General features: G+C 39.1%; 2 protein-coding genes across 8 annotated transcripts in view; one reads left to right on the top strand and one right to left on the bottom strand.

Annotated features, from left to right (window-relative positions):
- The window catches only part of LOC106654461 (guanine nucleotide exchange factor DBS-like), a 47,419-nt gene extending 27,901 nt beyond the window's left edge, over positions 1-19,518 (top strand). For 5 of the 7 annotated variants that reach the window (XM_014374364.2, XM_014374366.2, XM_014374363.2 and 2 more), the window contains exons 2-11: positions 254-349; positions 8,734-8,848; positions 9,356-9,446; positions 9,524-9,754; positions 10,629-10,888; positions 10,974-11,208; positions 13,219-14,442; positions 14,521-14,945; positions 15,030-15,231; positions 16,572-19,518. In XM_014374364.2, coding sequence (XP_014229850.1) covers positions 268-349; positions 8,734-8,848; positions 9,356-9,446; positions 9,524-9,754; positions 10,629-10,888; positions 10,974-11,208; positions 13,219-14,442; positions 14,521-14,945; positions 15,030-15,231; positions 16,572-16,817 — 3,111 coding nt within the window. In that variant the 5' untranslated portion in view covers positions 254-267 and the 3' untranslated portion in view covers positions 16,818-19,518. Of the gene's footprint in view, positions 1-253; positions 350-8,733; positions 8,849-9,355; positions 9,447-9,523; positions 9,755-10,628; positions 10,889-10,973; positions 11,209-13,218; positions 14,443-14,520; positions 14,946-15,029; positions 15,780-16,571 lie in introns of all 7 variants that reach the window. The other 2 variants (XR_001339429.2, XR_001339428.2) reach the window with 2 other exon arrangements.
- Positions 19,519-19,780: 262 nt separating this feature from the next.
- Positions 19,781-21,346, bottom strand: LOC106654381 (SAGA-associated factor 29). Its single transcript, XM_023463669.1, has 6 exons — positions 21,125-21,346; positions 20,965-21,043; positions 20,620-20,877; positions 20,374-20,535; positions 20,079-20,307; positions 19,781-20,012 (listed from the first exon to the last, which is right to left on the bottom strand). Exons 2-6 carry the CDS (start codon positions 21,001-21,003, stop codon positions 19,819-19,821), a joined length of 882 nt encoding a protein of 293 aa, XP_023319437.1. The 5' UTR covers positions 21,004-21,043; positions 21,125-21,346; the 3' UTR covers positions 19,781-19,818.
- Positions 21,347-21,639: the final 293 nt, after the last annotated feature.

The following is a 21,639-nucleotide window of genomic DNA, read 5'->3' as shown; positions in this document are numbered from 1 at the left end:
GCTCGAAGATGACTTATATTTAGGCCGTCGTCTTGGTTGGAAGAATTAGGGGCTTGATAATGTCACGAGACACGTATGTACGTGTGTGTGGCCTGTATTTCTATATTAATTTGATTATACGGCAGCGAGACGCTAAGATGTACATGTAATATACTATAATGCTACGCTATATATAAACATCAGCTATTATATGTATCTTTCTTCATTTACACTTCGATCTAATTTTGGTTCTTTTTTTCTTGGTACTTTGCAGACGATGCCGAGAGTATGACTGGTGAGATAGAAAACGGCGATCTGGCCGTCCGAGACGTTGCTGATCTCCTCCAGCCTCAGTACGCCATAATTGCTGGTGAGTTTTACATTGCTACGATAATAATAATGGCTCGTAAATGTTTTTCAATGAATTTTTTGCATACTCGTACGTATAGTGGAAATTTACACTCGTAAAATTAAGTGATTAACATTCGATTGAAAAGCTCAGTAACGAGCTTACACATGTAGCTGTACTCGGTCGTTTATATAGATTTAAAATAAAATGCAGCGTGGTTAAAATGCGCTCGTGTCTCGTTCATTGCGCGCTTCATTCAATCTAGTGACGTTTATATCAAATTAACACGTTCGTGTATGGCCAGAGTTTGATTAACTTTTTGTTTTGATTTACAAGAACGTGACCTTGAAACGGAGCTTCGAGTAGCTAAAATAGCTGTTACGTCGTTCAAAAAAACTGCACGGATAATGATAAAACGAAATAGCAAAAAAAGTTGATGAAAGTCCACATGTTCCATCGGCAATAAACGAGTCAAAATATTCAAATTAAAAAATCTATCCGTTAGAGGTTAAAAAATGAATAAATAAATGTACATCGGAGCCCGCGCACAACCTTGAAACCCGAAGAATCGGCAGACAATCGATTTGCTTGCGCACGAATTATTGACGTGCATACGCTTTCTATCGAATGCAGCAAGAGTAATATCAGACCGAGCAAATTCTTACCTCGTTTGTGAAGAATAAGATTGCAGACTCATAGACCCGCGCGCACAGACGATCATCTTGAAATTGACCGAACGGCGAGGGGCTGTACTCAGTCGCTATCTACATACTCTTCCATTATACAAAGCAAATGACTAGCCCGAGAAAATTGAATTCAACCCGAGAGCTATATATTCTAACTAGTTGCTGTAATCTCCCGCCTCTGTACTCGAGTTATATATATATCGAAAAAGACATTGCTCCAGCTGCGAGTGCTGCTGGTTCGCCGATCGCGAGCTTGAAAAGTCTACCTATATAAACTTACACAAATTTTTCATCTTCATCCAATTGAGCAAGCAAATTTTTGCTGCATTCAAATGTTTTTATTGATACTAAGACATTTGTTCCAATTTTCTTTTCTTTATTTATTCTTTTTCGCACCCGTTAATGAGATTATTAACAGTAACTTTCATCTCCATTGTATTTCTAAAGAATAAAGTACAGTGTTTAACGTTAAGTTATCATATAAATATTTCATTTTTGAAGCATCTTTGATATTTAGCATTTTTTATTTTGAGCAGAGATACATCAATGAAGAATTATTATAAAAAAGTTCTTTGAAATGTAATTTTTTTATGGGAACTACTGTTGACCTTTTCAAAGTTTAAAAACATGATTCAAAAAGCAAAATCTCTTCACCATAAAATAAATTTCTAGTTTTTCTCTGAAATGATTATCAGATAAAATCTAGAGAAATACATTTACTTTAAAGTATGAGGCATAGAAAATTGCGACAATTAGAAATTTACCATCAATTTTCAACAACTCATAATGAAAAAGAAGTTTAAATTTTGAAAATAATAAAATGTATTTTCTAAACTTTTCACTCACGTGCGACACCAACGTTCTCAAATTGATCACAGTGCAGGAGCTCTCGCTCGCACGTGTATACGCAGTAACGCAGTTCGTGGCATTGAAGCATGACTCAAAGTACCGTACAATATATGAAATAATCGCAAAAAAATACCAACAACAAAAGAGAGCTGGGAATGAAAATATTTCACGTTATGTGTGTTCGCTTTTTACGTTACATGAGCGATATAGCACTTAACACACACACAAAATGCATTGCTCTCGAGCCGATTGGTAGGCATGTTCATAAAAATGAACGGTAAGCCTTCAAAAAACGAGAGCACCGAATAAGTGCAGTAGCTTATTTTATGCATTGCCGCGATTCCTCCTGTATATATACCGGCCTCTGATCACAAGGTTCGCTGTTAAAAAACCGGTTGTCCACGTGCATGTGCGCGCGTGCTGCAAATCGTATAAACGCGTTTTGACATTACGCGCGGCTTGTCGTTGAAAAATAAAAGGAAGGAAAGGTTCAGGTGGTAATGTTGTTCATCGCGTATAAATCGTCGATCGCCGCGGAGCAAATCGTTTTTTGGCTTCCGTCAACGCGTAGCTTCAACTGTATGTGCGCGAGACACTTCCGAACGGCATAACGCAATATTATTGACATCTTCGATGGATATTAATACGTAATATGCCGCAACCACGATGAATATGTAGGTATTTCGAGCTCGTACAGACGCAATGGACTCTCTTATATTTATAGTTTACAATGTAGAAAGAAAAACCCCTTGCCGACACGCTATAGCCTCGACGATTGATGAGATTTTTTGCGAGGCCCTCAAGCGCGCTTAGATGTATAAACGTTTTTGTTGCACTCGATGCACAATAATATTACCTTTACACTTGGCCTTATACTCTCCGAGTAATGGTGCATTTCGCGTCAAGCTGTTTTTCTTACACATACCCGTAATAATGCATGTTGCTCGCGGAAATCTCGTTTTCATCAATCGTGGCCTGGCTGGCAATGGCTTTTACAATTATCCGTTTCTCCGTGTATAAAAAAATACATACGATACTCGTCGCGTATCATTGTAACGCATTTGTTTTCATTTTTTTTTCATAGTCGCCGTGAACTCTTAGCCATGATCTTTCAACAATACACCGTAGCTCGGCATAGAAAACCCAGTGTCATTATCCGAAAATTTTCCGGCTTCCGCGAGCGAGAAGAACGGATTGAAATTCGATGCTCCGATCAAATGCCAGTCTATACACACATAGTGAAAGCTTACATGCCGGTCGCGGACGTTCACCCCGCATGCCATCGAGTATAAGAAAAATAATGTACATAAGTACACGAGTCTTTTTCCCAGCCTAAAAAATAAAAGTGTTTTATCCAATAAAAAGTATCAAAAAAATTTTTTTTGCTGTATTTGATCGATTTTCCAATAAATTTTTGAATAATTTTTTATTTCTTTTCAACTAATTTTTTTTTAACTAATTTCTTTATTAATTAAATAATTTGAGTCGAGGAAAAATTTTTGTAATGTAAATAAATTTTCTTCGTCTGCAACGAAAATAGTTTATGAAATCTAATAAAGTCGATATGCAGCCTCGCTTTTAATCGAGCACTGGAAATTAAAATTTAAATAACTTTTTCTCTAGACCCATTTTTCAAAAAAAAATTATGTTATTAAAATAAACACTAGACCCAATCTAATTCTGTCCGGTCCACAGAGTAGTGGAACGTGTATAAGTATAGGAATTCCGGAGTTCCAGCGGACATAATTAGATTGGGTCTAGTGTACACGGACCTCGAAATTTGCGATCGATTAGTCGCTTCCTTTAGTGTGCAATGCACGTCGTGAAACTGTAGTCATGCGCGGTTGTTTATAAACGTGAAGGAAGCGACTAATAGATCGCAAATTTTCGAGGTTCGAGTATCTTGCTCGGTGGGTGCATATCTCCAGGACTCGGACGGTAAAATAATAGCTGCCGGCATAACCTCAAACGAATCCAGGCCAAAATAAACGTTTTCAAATAGTCGGATGTAGTGCATATGCACTACGTACCCCCCAGGTTTCTCTTGCCCCACGGATCCTCGGGCCTGGGCAAATGCGAGACAGTGGGGAGAGGGGTCGTAAACTCTCCTGCGCAGATCTTCTCAAAGGATGAGTAATAGAGAGAGAGAGAAAAAGAAATACTCGAGTACTATAATTTCAATACTAAATTTCCACCGAATATTTTTTGAACAAGTATCTCAATAATAATAATTTATAACCTGTAAGACTAAAAAATAGCGACGAAGTTTCAATTTTTCCGTTTGTTATAATGTAATTTTAACGAAAAATTAATTTTTTTTTTTTTAAATTTGTTTATTTGAATGAAAAATGAACAACACATAATGACATCAGACATTAAAAAATACAGCAATTATGCTTTTCTTATAATACGCTACAAATGCTCGTTCTTTATCTTCTTCATCTTTCTCAATGATTATTTCACGGCAGTGAATCGGCAGTCGCCTGGTGGAGATTGCAGCTTCCATCGCCGGCAATAGTCTTTCGATAGAATTTCGCACAGATGTGCAATGCAAGCCTTACGGTATGTTTCAGGGATGAACCAATATTCATTCGCGCACGCGAACTCAAAGTAGTCCTCGTATGCTAGTTTATTTTCCGCATCTTCTGGTTGTAGCTCCATTAAGTTATACAGCGATAATTTCTTGTTCAACATGTGTTTTTTCGCTGCTCTAGCAAACTCTAAGTCCTCGTACCAATATTCGTCAAGATCTGTCGATTTCTCGAACACCGCGTGATCAGTGAACAATTTCATAATCGTCAGAGCGTCGCTGTGGCCTATTTTATAGCCTTTTTTCTCCAAACGTTCGATGATTGCCAACATACCAGAGGATAGTTTTAATTTAAAAGCATCTTCATCGCGCCAGCATTTATAGCAATCGGCGAAGTCGCTTTCGGTAGGAAAAACGAAGCTAGACAGATCAGCTCCGTGATTCAAGAGCACATCTACCACGTGAGGCAAAAGATGCGCCACAGCTAATTGCAACGATGTCCGGCCTGACTTGTCATTCGCGTTGACCTGCACCGTCTGATTTGTATCTTTGCTAATGTCGAAGAAGGTATCAACTAGATCATCGTCGTCTTCTCTCTGGCAAATAATATGTAGAGGAGTCAGTCCTTCTTGGTTGGATATATTTGAGTCGGCGCCGTTTCTCAGCAGCAATTCAGCCGCCTTTTTGTCACCCAAACGCACGAGATGTAACGCCAGATGCAACGGTGTGTTACCCAAGTAGTCTTGTACGTTGACGCCCACCTTGTTAGTGGGCTCATTGGGATCGGCGCCTATTCTCAGTAGCAATTCGACCACACCGATCTGCTTCCCGAGCACAGCTAAGTGCAGCGGCGAGTTGCCTTGCACACAGCGATTCGGATCGTAACCGAGTGAAAGGTATTCCTTCACGATTCTGTCGTAACCTGTCTGGCACGCCACGTGGAAATGAGTGCGTCCAAACTCGTCAGTGACGTTCACGCTGAAGCCGTTGTAAATTTTAAAAAGATCTCTGACGACTTTATCCATGTTGGAGAACCAGCATCTAGCCAGATGATGGATTGGCGTGGTGCGGCGCGGCAGAGGCTCGCAGCATTCACCGAGTACGGGTGAGACTTTGTAGCCGGTGCGAGCTACAAACTCGATGAATCGTTGTCCTCGATCATCATGCGGGTTTTTGCTCATGTGGTATATGCAATCGCAGAGAAGACACTCCATTTCTTTTTTTTGAAAAATGTATCCAAAATCAGGGAGTTGACCCCTCCAAAGCCTGATATAAGGGTCAATGCGGCAGAGCAATTCGTGTCGCTCTTTTTGAATCCCCCAATTTATTTTCTTACTTAACATTTTCCATGTTTTTAATTGGAAATTGTTAAAATAATTTTCGTATTGCTCTACGAGATCGACATCCATCAAACTCGCATCAATATCACCGTCGAGAATCATTCTGCGCACTTGACACACGAAAACAATTGTTTATGATTGACAATAATTTATAATTTTTTCACGATAATCACGCGTTGCACTAGATGTGATCTTCCTTGCTTTTTCACGCTGCACTTCGTCGCGAGTACTGATTATGTGTACACCAAGATCTATAAAAACATGTGGCGAAAGCTATTGATGATTTCAAAGTAGTCGGCGCTTAAAAATCACGTGGTGGTTCCCGGATAACTAAGAAAACTAATGCGGCTGAACAGTGAAGTAGACTCGAGGCGAACGCAAGCTTATACGACTCCACAGCGCCTCCACGCATTCAATGCGTTGATTTATAGAAGAACTAGACGAATAGGCTATGGCGCGCGAGGCTCAAAAATATTTCTTTTACGATTTTTCAACTCATAAACTAACGACCTTAGGCTACAAATACAAAATCTAAAATGTTTTTAAAACTTAAAGCTCTAAGATGTTGTGCCGTCTACGATAATGTTATACTTATTAAACTATCAACTTTCAATCGGATTTTTCTCGAAAATTTTATCGATAAGCCACGTTGAATATTGCACCAATCGAAGGGGCTACAGTTTAACTTCAATTTATGTGAGTTTCCAATAGCTCTATAATTTTCATAAAAGCCCTAAAGCCACCTCAAATGATAGGCCTCGTGTAGTATTTCATCATCGGTATATTTCCCAAAGTTATTCATTAGTTTTTAAGTATCCAAGGATAAAAGTTTTAGCGCGCATCAAACGAATTTAAGAAAAACTAGCCTGACTTTTAGCTCACGCTCTCTTCTTTCTAATCCCATTTTGCCATTTTTCAATATTTAAAATAGAAAAATTTAATGAACGAAGATTATGTTATAATCTGTAAACATCAAAATTAGTCTTAAGCCGTCAATAGGTTAATATTCTACTTTCTCAACTTACTACAACACTCGTATTTGCGCGCCAACTAAACAATTGTCATTTATAAAATAATTATAAATTGCTCACTCTGAAAACCTCACCACGCTCATAGGATAGGATAAGTAGAAAAATTCGAATACCGCAATTGGCAAAAAGTTTGGATTTTCGCTACTTTTTCGACTTTCGAATGCTCGTAGCTCGTCTGCATTATAATGCAATAAATACCGCTATTGTAATAGCTACTCTGTACGCGCTTCGGGACACGCGCATTATATACATAATACGTCCCAGCGAGAGCTGCTCGCGTCGCAATTAGAGCCAATTAATCGGAAAAAGAAACAAGAAAAGAGAGGACTCTAGGTGCGATAATAATTAAACGCGCTCGCGAGTACGCGCGTACGCACGGGCACGCATGTATACACATATATACACGCGTGTATTTTCACGTGAACCTTTTATATCGCCGAGGTTAATGAGAAATTTTTCCTCCCGCTCAGCGGGAAGGAAGCCTTATACACACTGCTGTGTTGTGCCGTGTGTGTGTGTGTACGATCAATGGCATTGTTGTCGGTAATACGTTACTCCGCAGAAAATACCTACGGGTCTGCGCGCACGTGTGTACAGTGCATTTGCAGAAGAGGATGAGGAGGAGGAGGAGTGGGTAAGGGAGAGAAGGTGGGGGAGGAGAAGGTGAAGGTAATACCACCACCGCTATGTGCATTGAATTTTTTCTCGCCCCGTGAGAAATCGTACATAATGACACGGCGAGCGTACACGCCGGAGGCACATAGGTACACGAACACGCTTACTATACGTACATGTGTGCTCGATGCTCCTATAGTGCACTGCACATGTATCGTACGATGAGAGCATACACGCATTACGTACTACACTTGCTTACTTATATTACGTTTATATATGCTCGCGGGATCGAGCATTAAAGCTAGCGCTGCTCTCGCGCCGAGTAGGATCATTAAAGTAACAGGGCAAAAGCTCGCGAGCTCTGTTGTTGGCGTGTGGGTGCGAGTCACGATGCTTCTTTCTCCGTCTCTCTCTCTCTCATGCTTTTCTCTTTTAGCCTCTCCGATCTCTCTACGCGAGCTCGTGTAGATACATTTCATACATACATTTCGTTCGGTTATTGTTATATAGATGACCGCGGTGTGAACTATAAATGCAAATTATGCGAGAAGACGTATAGTACTAGTACTTGGCTCATCCATAACGATTTACCAATGCTGTACAGGATATAGCAGGGGCGGCTTTGCTTCATCGAGCATATGTCGTTTTCCGCGCTCTGCGTACTGCTGCATATATATTGGCCAATTCGCGCGCGCTCGGTAGCAGTGCAGTAGGGCAGCGACTTACAATATATAACTCCTAACTTCCGCTGTACATAACACGCACAGAATCACTAGTTTGTGGTACTTACAGTCGTTTAGGCGATCGAAAATCGCTCATCCGAGATTGCGGCGATACATTCACTCGGGGCTTACTAACTACGTACTTGTGTGTGGATACGTACGAGCATCTCGAAGCAAATGTAGCAGTATTAGCGTAGTTCATTCGTTGGCTCCCGAGACTCCGAAACTGCACAGATAATATAATGGCAGTTAGGCGCTCTCGTGAGCAAATTATTGTGTATGCGCCGTGCGTACTTGTATGCACAATTCCGCACGTCGAGACAGGCAGCACCGTTAACGCTCTGTGTGTGTGCGCCACGCTTTCCGAGAAGTTTTGACAATGAACCCGTTCGCGTGTACGGAACTAACCGCGGCGGTGGCGACGACGACTACGACTCCAGAGATACGTTCGTATATGAAAGACATTAGAGTCGACTGGATGTACGATGATATTCGATAGATAAACGTGAGCGAACTTCACTGAAACTGGCAAAAATTGGCCGGCGAGCCCATCGCTATTGTTAATGATACTCGTAGTCCGTAGGAATTTTCGTAGACACCAAAGATTCATAAAACTTGTTTTGTGCTTTCAGGTGGAAAAACTCGGGAAGGTTGTCCCATCATAACATTTCCGGACAATGGCAATTTTCACAATCTCAGCGACTTGGATTATCAGCGTCTTATGCTCTATCTAACTTCTGTTCCAACGTAAGAAAATCAATCCTAATCATACTTTTTTTATACATTTGAGAATGGAAATGTTCATTGAAAAAATTATAAAATTATTCGCACACTCTAAAGTACATAAAAAGTATTCTCGGTTTTCTCAAAAAACAACATAAACGCAGTTGATGATCGGGACAAATCCTCTGAATGGGAGATTTGTTACAAATCATTTTCATTAAAGAGTCATCAAAGGTCAAGAACAGTACATAATCTTAGCAAATCCTAGGAGTAGCATTTTTCATATAGTTTCGCTATTTTTACGCAAGTCTAATGCTTTGAACAATAAAATAAAAAATACATATATCGAAAGAGATACAATCGAGGATACTTTTTTGTGTGTAGAGTCACATCAAATGTTTAAGCTACAATAAATAGCAAATAAAAAAAAACTCGCTCGATATTTATTACTTTAAATTTCAGGAGTAAAGTAAAAAAAAATCTCGATAAAAATAAATAAGACAATCTTTTTCTGTTATTTTTGTTGCACAGGTTACACGAAGCCGACTTGGGATTCCACTTGGTGATCGACCGAAGGAACGATAAATGGAATTCAGTAAAAACTATACTATTGAAAATTTCTGTAAGTGTGCGCAGTTACAAAATAAAGTTCAATACCCACGAGGGCATTAAATCGACCAAATTTTTATTCGTCTCCAGGCTTTTTTTCCCGGCCTCGTGCACGTCGCCTACGTGCTGCGGCCCGTGGGCTTCTTGCAGAAGGCCATCTCCGAGGTGTCGAACAAGCTGTTCCGCGAGGACTTCAAGTTCCGCGTGATCGTTCTGACGAGCGTGTGCGAGCTGCACGAGTTCATTGACAAGGACCAGCTGACCGATCAGCTCGGCGGTCATCTGCCCTACTGCCATCACACTTGGATTCAGAATCGAATCGTAATGTCGATTAACCGAAACTTACTATTAACCCTTTAATCGAAAACAAACAAACAAACATTACATTACACGCACATACACACGTTCCACTCGCACACATTGCTTGATTAACAAATTCCAGAAGCTCTGTTTGATACATAATTTATTTTTCTTTTCTCTGAAAATTAGCTCGATTTATTTCATTGTAATCTACAAAACTGTTTTATAATGAGTTAACCTTTCATTAATTTGCGTTTTTGCGAATGTTGCTCGAACCCCGGATCGCTCATGGTTTGAACAAAACACGTATTTACTTCAGTGTGTATCCTAACCGACGCATGAACAACTATTATATATTCTTTAATCCAGATTCGATGCGTATGCAATGCGACGCGATGACTTTCCTTGTTTTTTTCATTTTTTTTTTCTTCAACGCTAAATTTTATATTTTATTCAGTCCACATTTTACGTTGACAATTCTCTCAAATTCCAATTGTGAACCTGCTTACATGTGTATATAAATAATACATATAATGAATTAATACCAGCCAATCTCATAACATATTATTAATACTTTAAATTCATGATTCAGTGTGACATGACGATGACAATAACGATGATGATAATAATGAAACTAAACTAACCTTGACAAAAATACATTGCAGTACGAGTATTTCACGGGTCGCAATTAGAGAGCGAGAAAATTGTTACCTAAAAATAGAATATTCGATGGATACGCTGGAGCGAGTTTTAAACGTAATAGCACACACTATATATACTATAATATTTTAAATTTTATATATCGATATATTTCTTCGACCGGTAAAAAGGCGTCGATAAAGAGTAGGATAAAAATAAAACTAAATCGTTGCGTCTTTTTTTCCTATCCATCCAGAATCTCGAGAAGTTCTCGTCGATGACGCAGGACGTGTCGCTGGCACTGGACTCGTTCACGCGCCGACTGGCCGAGATCGAGTTCCCGAACAATGCCCTGGCGACGACGAGTCTGCTCAGCCAGCAGCAAGCCGAGTACAACGAGCTCAAGGAGGAGATCATGAGCGCGGCCAGGCACGGCGAGAGCCTGCTCGACAGTGTGCGCCAGCTCACCGGCAAGGGCACGGCCGATCGACTCGGTAACGTCGCCGCCGTGGAGAGGTACACATCTGAAAATTAAAAAAAATAAATAAATAAAAATTTTCAACGTTAATTGTGACATTTTGTATTGTACTTGTGTGTATAGGCTACTGGTCCAGCTCGAGGAGACCGAGCAGACGTTCGATCTGTTCTGGTCGCATCACAGCTCGCGACTGAGGCACTGCCTGGCGCTGCGTCAGTTCGAGCAGGACTTCCGAGAGCTGCAGGCCAGCCTCGATCAGCACCTGAAGACGTTGGACGACATGAACGAGGTCGGCGAGACGAGGGCCCGAGTCGATCAGCTGATACGCGACACGACGGCCTTTCAGCGTGTCTGCAGGGTAAGACTCGTTTTACAAACCCTAATATATATTGGCCTCGAGTTTGTAAAATATTTGCGCGAGGATTCGATACGATACGGCTAATTTCGATTCTACATCTGCTTCATGCGCTCGACGCGTCTCGTCAGCTTTTTTTTTTTTTTTTAATGTATTTTTTATCTCATTTCCTCTCACCGATCGACGCCATCATTACGCGCGGATCACTGAACACGAATCCGATCTGCGCTGAATTATTCACTTCATTCGATTCAATAACTGCTCGTAATGTATTTGTTTATTCGTGTGTATGCACTGATCTCGTAATATTCTCAAAATCAATTCATCGCCTGCATCACGATCGACGTTCACGGACGCATATATATTATTATTATATTATTATATCGTATTATACAATCGTTTGCCATTTTGCACTTGATTGACGCACTCTCTGAATTGGTTTTTCATACATCAATTATTATCATTAATTAATAAATCACGCGGCTTGTGCACAAATTTACGCTTTGAAATAAAAAGAGAAAACACAAAAGAAAATAACGAAACTTTTATTATATCATATTTATTATCACTATTGCACCGCTTCCTTTTTCATTTTTTGTCAATATAGTCATATTTGTTGCATACCATGTGGATTTTGGTCTTGGTAAGCGATCCACCTCACAAGTTCTCATATATCTATATTATATATAATTCGTCATTATTATAATCATAGCGTTAAATATTATACATTTGCCTTTTTATGATTATCATTATTACATGGACAATGATGTTTATATTATTCTCTTTTCATGCTGATTATATACATATTATTTTTTCACTTCAGAAATATATGATATGTGCTTCTTATTGAAAACGCCTGACGATAATTTCTTTCATTATTAAGTAGTATAATGTCTATGCTATTATCTATATAGATATTAGTATGCCTGCTGATCGATTAATTAAAAAAAAAAAAAACAAATGATAATCTTCTTCTATACCTTAGCATTGAATGTATATTTTATTTGGATTACGGCACTGTAATACCTCAAGCTCGATTCTCGATTTGAGTTTTATGCAAAAGCCGCGCGCCGCGGTAATCGCCTTTATCCAATTAAAAAGAGACTCGTTTTTAATTAAACTCAACGCTTCGATTATTTACCGAAAAAGAGTTCGTTATTTTCATTTTTTTTTATTTTAACTGTCATAAATGTAATATTTGCACGCGATCTTCCGAAGATGGTGATATGTGCATGCCTGCATTACTGTATAAACATAATGAAAAGCCCCCGGAGCTGCTGCTGCTGCATAACTGTGTCAGAGCGCGCGCGCAAAGCGATTTACACACTCGTCATAATCATCATCGTCGTATAAACTTTTTTGTACACGGCATAGCGCCACCTTTGAAAGCTCTCGCAGCTCGTGTGTATTATATGCGTTTTATATCTCGTGTACGTATTCGTATGTACGTACATCTCTTTAAACGCGAAATCGCTGAGAGAAATACTTCGCGTTGCACGTAAAAAAAGTATGACGAGTGAAGTTTTACGTTTTGCCAACGAGTTTAATTAATTTTTTTTTCCTTCGTTCCAAAAGCTCGAGAGACTGAAGAGACTTTGAAGTCTGAATCATTTCTGTAAGAGTTTAGTTTTCGAATGAAACGTATATCTCTCTTGGTTAATTCTTTTACCAATTCTTTCGAGAAGGGGCGCACGCTCGCGACGCCTGAAAAGTTTTCCGAATCTACCATAATTCTAAAAGTTTTCTTTTACGTATTTTTCGTGTAGCTACGATACGTAATAGCTGTTGAAATTTTGACAAGTTGTCATTTGCCGTATATTATACAATATTATATATAGCCCTGATCTTTCATTACTTCGTAGCTCCAGAATATATATAACATTACAATATTGCCTCGAGATTTAATTGCCCATCGAATTCGAACTGTACTATTATTATCTGCATGAGACAGTTTCGATTTCCTCCATCCTCAAAGGATTACAAATAGATTGAACGAAAACCCTAACTTTACAGGGAGACTTGGACAGAGCCGAAGAGGTGATAAGCGCCGGCCAGCAGCTGCTCAGCGATCGGCATCAGTGTCCCGCGGAGGTCGTCGAGCCCAAGTGCGTCGAGCTTCAGCGCGTTTGCACCATTCTCGGGCAGCGCCTAGAGCGCCGACTGCACACCCTGGCCAAGTGTCGCGAGCTCATGGAGCACATCGACAAGGCCAACGCCTGGTGCACACGGGGCGTCGAGCTGCTCGCCGCGCAGAACGCCTCCACCCCCGCGGATCGTGCCCTCCAGGAGCTGCAGTCGCTGATCGAGGCAGCCGAGGATTTTCACTTTCAGGACTCGATCATGCCCGAGACCAAGGCACTGGTGACGCAGGTGCTGCAGCGCATCGAGGACGTGTCGATGATGTGCGACAAGCGCATCAACGCCCTGAAGCAGCAGCTGCTCAAGCCGGTCACGCGACCGGTGCAGCCGGTGACGCCGGAGCCGGCCAAACCCCTGCCGCCGGCTCCGGTGCTCTGCACCAGGACGGGACGAGTATTGAAGAAGGCCAACACTCTGCCCAGAATGGATGGATCGGGCGCGATGGACGGGGCCGTTCCCGGTGAGATATCCTCGCCCGAGAGCGAGCCTCGCGATCTCGAGGCTCTGCGACTGAAGCGCGGCCACGTCCTGGCCGAACTCGTCGACACGGAGCGCATCTACGTGGCCGAGCTCGGCTCCATCGTCCAGGGCTACAAGCTCGAGATGAGCAACGAGGAGATGGCCCACCTCGTGCCCCAGGCCCTCGTCGACAAGCAGGACATCCTGTTCGGCAATCTCGAGGACATCTATCTGTTTCACGGCGAGACGTTTCTGGTCGACCTCGAGAACTGCATCTCGAACACGCAGCTGGTGGCGCTGTGCTTCGTACAGCGCAGGGACGCCTTTTACCGCTTGTACAGCTACTACTGTCAGAACATACCGCGCTCGGAGCGGCTCAGGGAGCAGGTCCAGCACGAGCCGCAGTTCCTCGCCGCGTGCCAGCAAAAGCTCGGCCACAAGCTGCCGCTGGCGGCCTACCTGCTCAAGCCCGTGCAGCGCATCACCAAGTATCAGCTGCTGCTCAAGGATCTGCTCAAGTACAGCAGCGACGTCGAGCAGTCGTGCTGCGCCGAGCTCCAAGAGGCCCTGGACTGTATGCTGGTCGTGCTCAAGTGCGTCAACGACAGCATGCATCAGACTGCCATCACCGGTTTCGGGGTGAGTTTCTTTTTCTCGATCGATGCGTTCTTTTGTAATTAGAAAAAATAATTTTAACGCTCTTGTTTGCTCTTCCAGGGCGATCTGAGCTCGCAGGGCGACCTCCTGCTCCAGGGCTCGTTCAGCGTCTGGAGCAGCAGCAAGCGCGAGCGACTGCCCCGGCTCAAGCCGTCGCAGCGACACATCTTCCTGTACGAAAAGAGCGTGATATTCTGCAAGCACAGCAAGCCGCAGGCGCACACCAAGGCCACGTATCACTTCAAGCGCTACCTCAAGACGTCGCAGATCGGCCTGACCGAGTCCGTCAAGGGCGACGCTCGGCGCTTCGAGATCTGGCTGCAGGGCCGCTCCGAGGTGCACACCATACAGGCGTCGAGCATCGACGTCAAGCAGGCCTGGGTCAGGCAGATCAAGGCTGTGCTTATGTCCCAGCTAGCCGAGCTCAAGGGCAAGCAAAACACGGCTCTGCAAGGCAGAGGTGGACAGAAGTTCACCATGGAATTGTGAGGCTTTTTTATTACATTATTCTCCCTGGTTCTGGTTGATTTTGTAATTAATTAAATTTATTTTTTCAATTTCACACGCAGACCGTTGAGGCAGACGATATCGTGGGACGCCCAGAGCAGCCTGTCGGGCTCGCTGCGCACGCTGTCGATCGACAGCAACAGCATGAACTCCCACCTCACGGACATCTCGCAGTCGACGGACAACGAGGACGTCGGCTGGAGCTCGGAGAACAGCAATTCCGACGACGAAGACACGTTCGGCGACGTACCGGGCCCGGCTCCAGTAAGTCCGCCCAGCTTGATCAGAATTTTATAATTTTATTTACTATTTTGACTTCAATTTTTTTACCACGATACAAGTGTAGGATACAAACGGCTCATAAATTATTTTACAACACTTATGATAAGTTTGCAAATCATATATAGTTTTTTATCTGCATTTGGCATATTATTTTGCGATTCAAGATCAAGCAGCAAAAAAGAAATAAAAATTTAAAGAGAGTATGATTGTGCTGTACTACTTATGCGAGTTAACTGAAAGATATCAACAAGCAGCATAAGCCACTTTTACGCAGTAATTTATTATCACTTTTGTTTGATTGCAAACGATTACTATTACAGGACAGATGACTATGAAGTTTACATTTTATTTATTTTTTTTTTAATCTAATTTTTTTTTTTATAGATAAGGAACAGTCTCTTACCTTTTAAAAAAATCCTTCTGTTACTTTTTTTAGAAATAATTATCGTACACACGATAGATTTTTAAGTTCCACGGAGTCAGACTGCACCGGCGGGAATTTAGAAAACATGGGACGCCCAAATAATAAGGTTTTTCGTTTATTTCTTGAAATTTGTAGATGTTTATTAGCAAAAGTTCAGTCATCAAAAAAAAAACTGCAAATCATTCTCATCGTCTCATGGATACTTATATAACTATTATGTTGGTCATCGCATTTCAAAAAAGAAAAAAAATAGTAATCAAACTTGTTGATCGAGTGAAAAACTCGAAACTTCAGTCCTATTGTTTTGGTCTATTTCTTTGTTTCTTTTTGTATCAAAATAAAAACTCTCTCAGCAGTGTGTGTAAATGTGGCGCTTTTGGAATTTTGCTTCTCATATAATCAACCAAATCTAGACGTTTTATTATAGTCCAAAAATGTGCTCGTCTTGTAATAAAATTGTTTTCATATGAAACACACGTTATGTTTTTTCGCTAGATGTGCTCTGTATGGAAAATTTCTCTGCGTCAATTTTTTTTTCCCTTAAAATCGTACTTGTTCAAGCTCTTGATGAACGACAAGAACAAGAGTTCACTGGGTTACAAAAAATTGACGTACTCACTGTCTGCAGCTTTATTGAATTTTATTCTAAAAGTTACGATCACACAAAACTCTTCGTTGAACGAGGCTCACTTTTATAAAATCTCTATACGCCAGTGCACAAATATAGTTCTCGATATTCAATATGCAATTATGTAACGTTTGGCTCTGTGTGTGAGCGTGTGTGCGTTTGTTCGAAGAACCGTCACGATTGTCAACGTCGTGGACTTCAATTAAAAAAAAAAAAAAAAAAATGAAGAATTAAAAATTAAGCAATGGCACTTTGATCCGCGTGTTGCAGGGCAGCAGATACATCGCCCTAGCCGACTACTGCGCCATGGGCCAGTCCGAGGTGACGATGCGCGAAGGCGACAGCCTCGAGCTGCTCAAGGTCGGCTGCGCCGGCTGGTGGTTCGTCAAGCTCGTCGGGGCCGGCCTCGAGGGCTGGGCACCGGCCTCCTACCTCGAGCCCGTCAGCCGCAAGACGTCGCGCAGCTCCCAGTCGTGCAGCAACAACAGCGGCGGGAGTAGCCAGGAGGCCATGTGAAATCGGCGATTAACACACTAAATCGTGATTACGTATTAGTGTGTTAAAGAGGACACCGAAATGCACCTTTTAATACGAATGCAAAACAAAAACCGTCGAAAAAGAATGTTTTTTGACAAAAATATATTGTAACATTAGTACGAGTGTGGTTTATACATGACACTTGACTTATATCTACGAATTGTTGCGAACAATATATATAGTTTTCCATTCCCGATGTAAATAATAAAATACTCACGCGTTGCGACTGTTGTCGTTCGGAATCTCTAATACATAAGTCATCGTTATAGCGTCTGTTAAAAAAAAAATAATACGTCATCGCGAGGCCCTTTTTGTTTTTATAATCATGTTTGATAATGATTAGCCAATTTTAATGAACAATCAATATCGTGGTAAAATATATCCGAAAGGGCGATTGTAATTTTTGTAAATAACCAAGATTCTTCCTCTTTAAGCTTCGCAAAAAAACAATCATGTACGCGTTGTGTGTGAATTGAGAAACTGCCATCTACGATTTGTATCTCCATCCACGAGCGATGAAATAAAATCATGTCTCACCCAGTTCACCATCAAATTTTTGTCCGTATTTTTTCACTGTAAATCATATACGAATTAATAATACAAATAAATTCAACATTCCCCATCGACGATTTCATACGTTGATCCGTAGAGGAAATGAAAATAATAGAATTAATGTTTCGACCAAACTTCTTCAATCATATGTAATGTTTAAGAATTAATCGAAGCATAAATAGCACAGATCATTCATTAAAGTGTCTTCAGCCAAGAACTTTTGGATAAATTATCAATAAGAGGAAATCGACACCAACCATTAAATAAAGAATGAATGAATGCACGCAATAAAATCAGTTGCTAATTAAAAAACAATAAATTTCAAAAAAATAATCATAAGCTTTGTATTAAAAAATTAATGGAAGAAACGAGCTGCTTAATAAAAGGACATTTTTAAATGTACATAGATATTGAATTAAAACATTGTCAATATTGTTAGTTTATCTAAGATTTATTTGTGTCGATGAAAAGTTGTCAATGAAAAAATTAGATACGCCAATTAATTATAAATGTTTCGTTTACATATAATATAGGTTTTTGGACACACATATTACTCATCACGATCGATTTTTTTATAAATTTTTATGTCATCTTAAAGAATTTTAATTAAAAAAATCGTTGTATATTTTCATATATTTTTCAATCATGTTAGAATATAAAAGGGAAATAATTAAAGGACAACTTTGAAAATAAAACTTGGCTCCAGATATTGTTTTTATATACGATCACATAATATGATTATTGCGCTTTTAAAGATTATTATTGAAATCTCAAAGCTATTGAAATATTTTTCCGACCATGCCAAGTTTAATTGTATTATACAGCCAAGATTGTTTGTACAGACAATAAGAATGTCTCTTTATAAAATATTCGATGAAAAATCTATAAATGATTTTGCAAGATGAAATAATAGCTTTAAACTGTTTTGTATATGTATAAGTAGTCTGTTAACTTCCTATTAAACCACTAAGATAAAAAGTGCTTGAAATAGAATTATGACAACAACCTGAAAACCAATATAAGATATTAAAAATTCCTATTTTAATTAAAATTGTTCTTCATACGTCGCCCATGATATACAAAATTATGTTTTCAAGTGATTCAACAAAAAAGATAAAAAAATATTAGAATCGCAATATGTTCTGTTGATAAAACCATATTTTATGGAATCTCACTGCATTCTCATGAACAAAATAATTAAAAATTTTCGTCCACAAATCAAATTCCAAGGTTTACTTTTCGATTTTTAAGAATGCAAAAACATAAGGGTAAAACAGTGACAATTAATTTTATAAAAACTAAAAAATTCCTCGCATTGAAAATTGGATTTACTTAGACAAATAAGATAAAAACTAAAAAAAGTTATTCACCACTCTGATTATATAACAATATAAGCAATAATTTATACACTATTGAAGTATTAGAAATGAAACAACAATCAATTTTTTTTGAAAAATCTGAAGTCTGGCTTTTGAGAGATTATTGTAGCTGATCGATTTTCACAAAAACAAACATTTTTTATGCAACTTTATCCTAATTGCTTCTGAGTATAGAAGTGATTGTTAGAAAAATAGTTCCAGCTCAGAGCATTCAAAATATTTCAAATGTTTTTGCATAAGTCGATCAGAATATGTATGGATACTCCAGGCCGAAAGACTTCATTTTATAATGTTGCTAGGCGCCAGCAAGAAATCCTTGTTAAATATTGTAGCGAAGACATTTTTTAACAGTTTTGTAGCTATTAGTGTGGAAATTAAAATGCACGCTTGCTTCAGGAGATTAATAGAATAATATAAAAGTTAAAAATATATATATTTATGCAAAAGTGTGTATGAGGATTTGAAACATTCACAAAATTAGCAAATGCGTACTGATTTTGAAATGAATTACAAGAAGAATTTGTTTGTGATATCATAGAGACGTATCCAAATGCATTTGAAAACAAAATCGTCCATTATTTTGAAAAAATTCACTTGTAAACATACGAAAAAACCGTTTACGTGTATATTATAACGTACATTACGTTTTAACTGCGGTTGCATTTATTAGTATGACAAAAAAATAATTGAAGTAAAAAATCAGAATGATCGTTGTAGTAAGACATATGATAAAACGTGGTTTAATAAGTATCTGGTAAAATAATTTTTGTAATGTGTATTACAAAATATCAATCAGAATGTAAATAAATCTAGTAAAAATATTAAACTTATCTTTTTTACCTTTACTCTAAAAACCGATTACCAAACAAACTTTCTTAAAATGTATTTTTTTTTCTAGACTGACAAATATTTATATCTTGTCTAAGGTAGAAGAATTTCAAGTTTGATTTTTAAAAAATTCTTTTTAATCCATTTATATACACGCTTTACAATTGATTAAAATAATACCTATGGTAGCCTATACAATATTTATACACAAAAACCTTGCATTACGCTTGATTTTTATTCTTTTTACTTTCTTTTATGGAAATAACGTATCTCTGTGGTACGTTTAATGGAGGTGAGTAGCCATCAGCATATGTTGCATCTTCAAATAAAACTTCATACTCTTCTTGGGCAGTGGTAGGAAGATGATTAACTACTGCTTTATAGAAACATGTAGTCTGAGGGTACAGAGCCATAACTAAAAATAATGTTGATTATTGGAGATATTCATTTATTTTTATGTTATTAATATCGTTACTCTTACCAATGGATCCTTTAGGAAATAATGCATGTGGGTCTGTTTCTGGATCTGCTCGCATGAGTGGTAAGGGCACTACCCTTCGTTTTGACAAAGTATGTCTATCTTTTTGCTCCTCATCAATGTCATCAACTTCATATTTATTGGTAGTTGTATTTGCATGAACTACTTCAGCAAGAATCCAATTTTCTTCTTCTTCAGAACCTTTAACTAATGCAGCAACCATATCGCCAGTCTATAAAAATACAATTTCATTAATAATCTTCCATTGTATTTAGATTTTTTGTAAAATGATACATACTTTTGCCATATAAGTTGGCTCTGCAGGTACTGCCCCACACAAAGGAGGAGCTTTGGCTCCAGGGGTTTTTCCTACATATAGAGGCAATGTTTGTGCTGTGCTAAGTAACATTTTCATAAGAGCTCCTCTCCTAATTGTTTCCTTATTTCCAGCATTTCTAGCCTACACAATATTAATAAAGAGTAAATCATCGATTATCAATTAAATGTACATTACTTATTGATATTGATTCTCAATCAAATTTACCTGAATTCTTCTTTCATTTCTTATTAGTCTTATTTCATTTATTTTTTCTAAAGCTTTGCGCAATAGATTTTCTTCTTGTTGAGCATCTGCAACAGCAGCACTGTAAACACTCTTCAATTTTTGTTGATGAAATGCAGATAATTTATCTTCCGAATTGAACTTCTCTTGAGTTTTTGTAATATTATTCAAATTGACCTCAGAATGCTGTCGAGCTTTCTCAATTTCATGAACTAATTGATTGATACTTTTCAATCGTTCCTATAAATAATAATTAAAAGATTCATCAATGATAACATGATTATAAATGAATCATTACTAGATTTGAGTTAATATTTAAAGAAATACCTGAATTTGATGAGCAGCGTTATCAGCAGTAAAAGGCATTGTGCAAATTATTTGTTTATTACTTTGGTATTTAACAATACTGTAATAAAAAGTAAGTATACACGTTTATACTTTTATTGAAAACTGTCAAGTGTCAAATGAACTCAAGCAAAATATTTACAATTTAACCACGGATAGTGCAGATGTATTAGAGAGGTACTTCTCGTTTTCTTATCGGTTCTTCACGACTGAGTGTGGCTGTTATATCGGACGTTATTAGCTTACAGCTGAAATTGACGTTTGTTTGTATTTGTGTATGTCAGAAGTATGCACAGCAAACGGCACCGGTGCGAGTCTAGAAATTACCAAAATAACTCAGTCGGTCAACTCCACAATACCCGTAGCTGCACGCCAAAAAATATGAAATATCACACAATCGCAACGAGAGGGCAGCACCTCTCGGTACAGTTTGGCGCGCGCGATCAAGACGAAAGTCGTGTGCGTCGACTGCTTTTAGCTCTAACGTTTTTTTATTCATCCCTTTGTTCAACACCTCGTCGTCGGTCGTCAAACCTTCGTACCTTTTTGATAAACCTGAATAAGAAAGATGGAGTCGATTCCTCGTGCGCATCCTTATCGTCATATTATGGGAAAAAATAAGGGAAGGTTTTGCACGAGACAGCAATTTTTAATTGA

Source organism: Trichogramma pretiosum, unplaced genomic scaffold, assembly GCF_000599845.2.
Source record: "Trichogramma pretiosum strain Unisexual culture from Peru unplaced genomic scaffold, Tpre_2.0 scaffold47, whole genome shotgun sequence".
In the NCBI taxonomy this organism is placed as follows: domain Eukaryota; kingdom Metazoa; phylum Arthropoda; class Insecta; order Hymenoptera; family Trichogrammatidae; genus Trichogramma; species Trichogramma pretiosum.
This window is presented reverse-complemented; position numbering and strand designations above follow the sequence as displayed.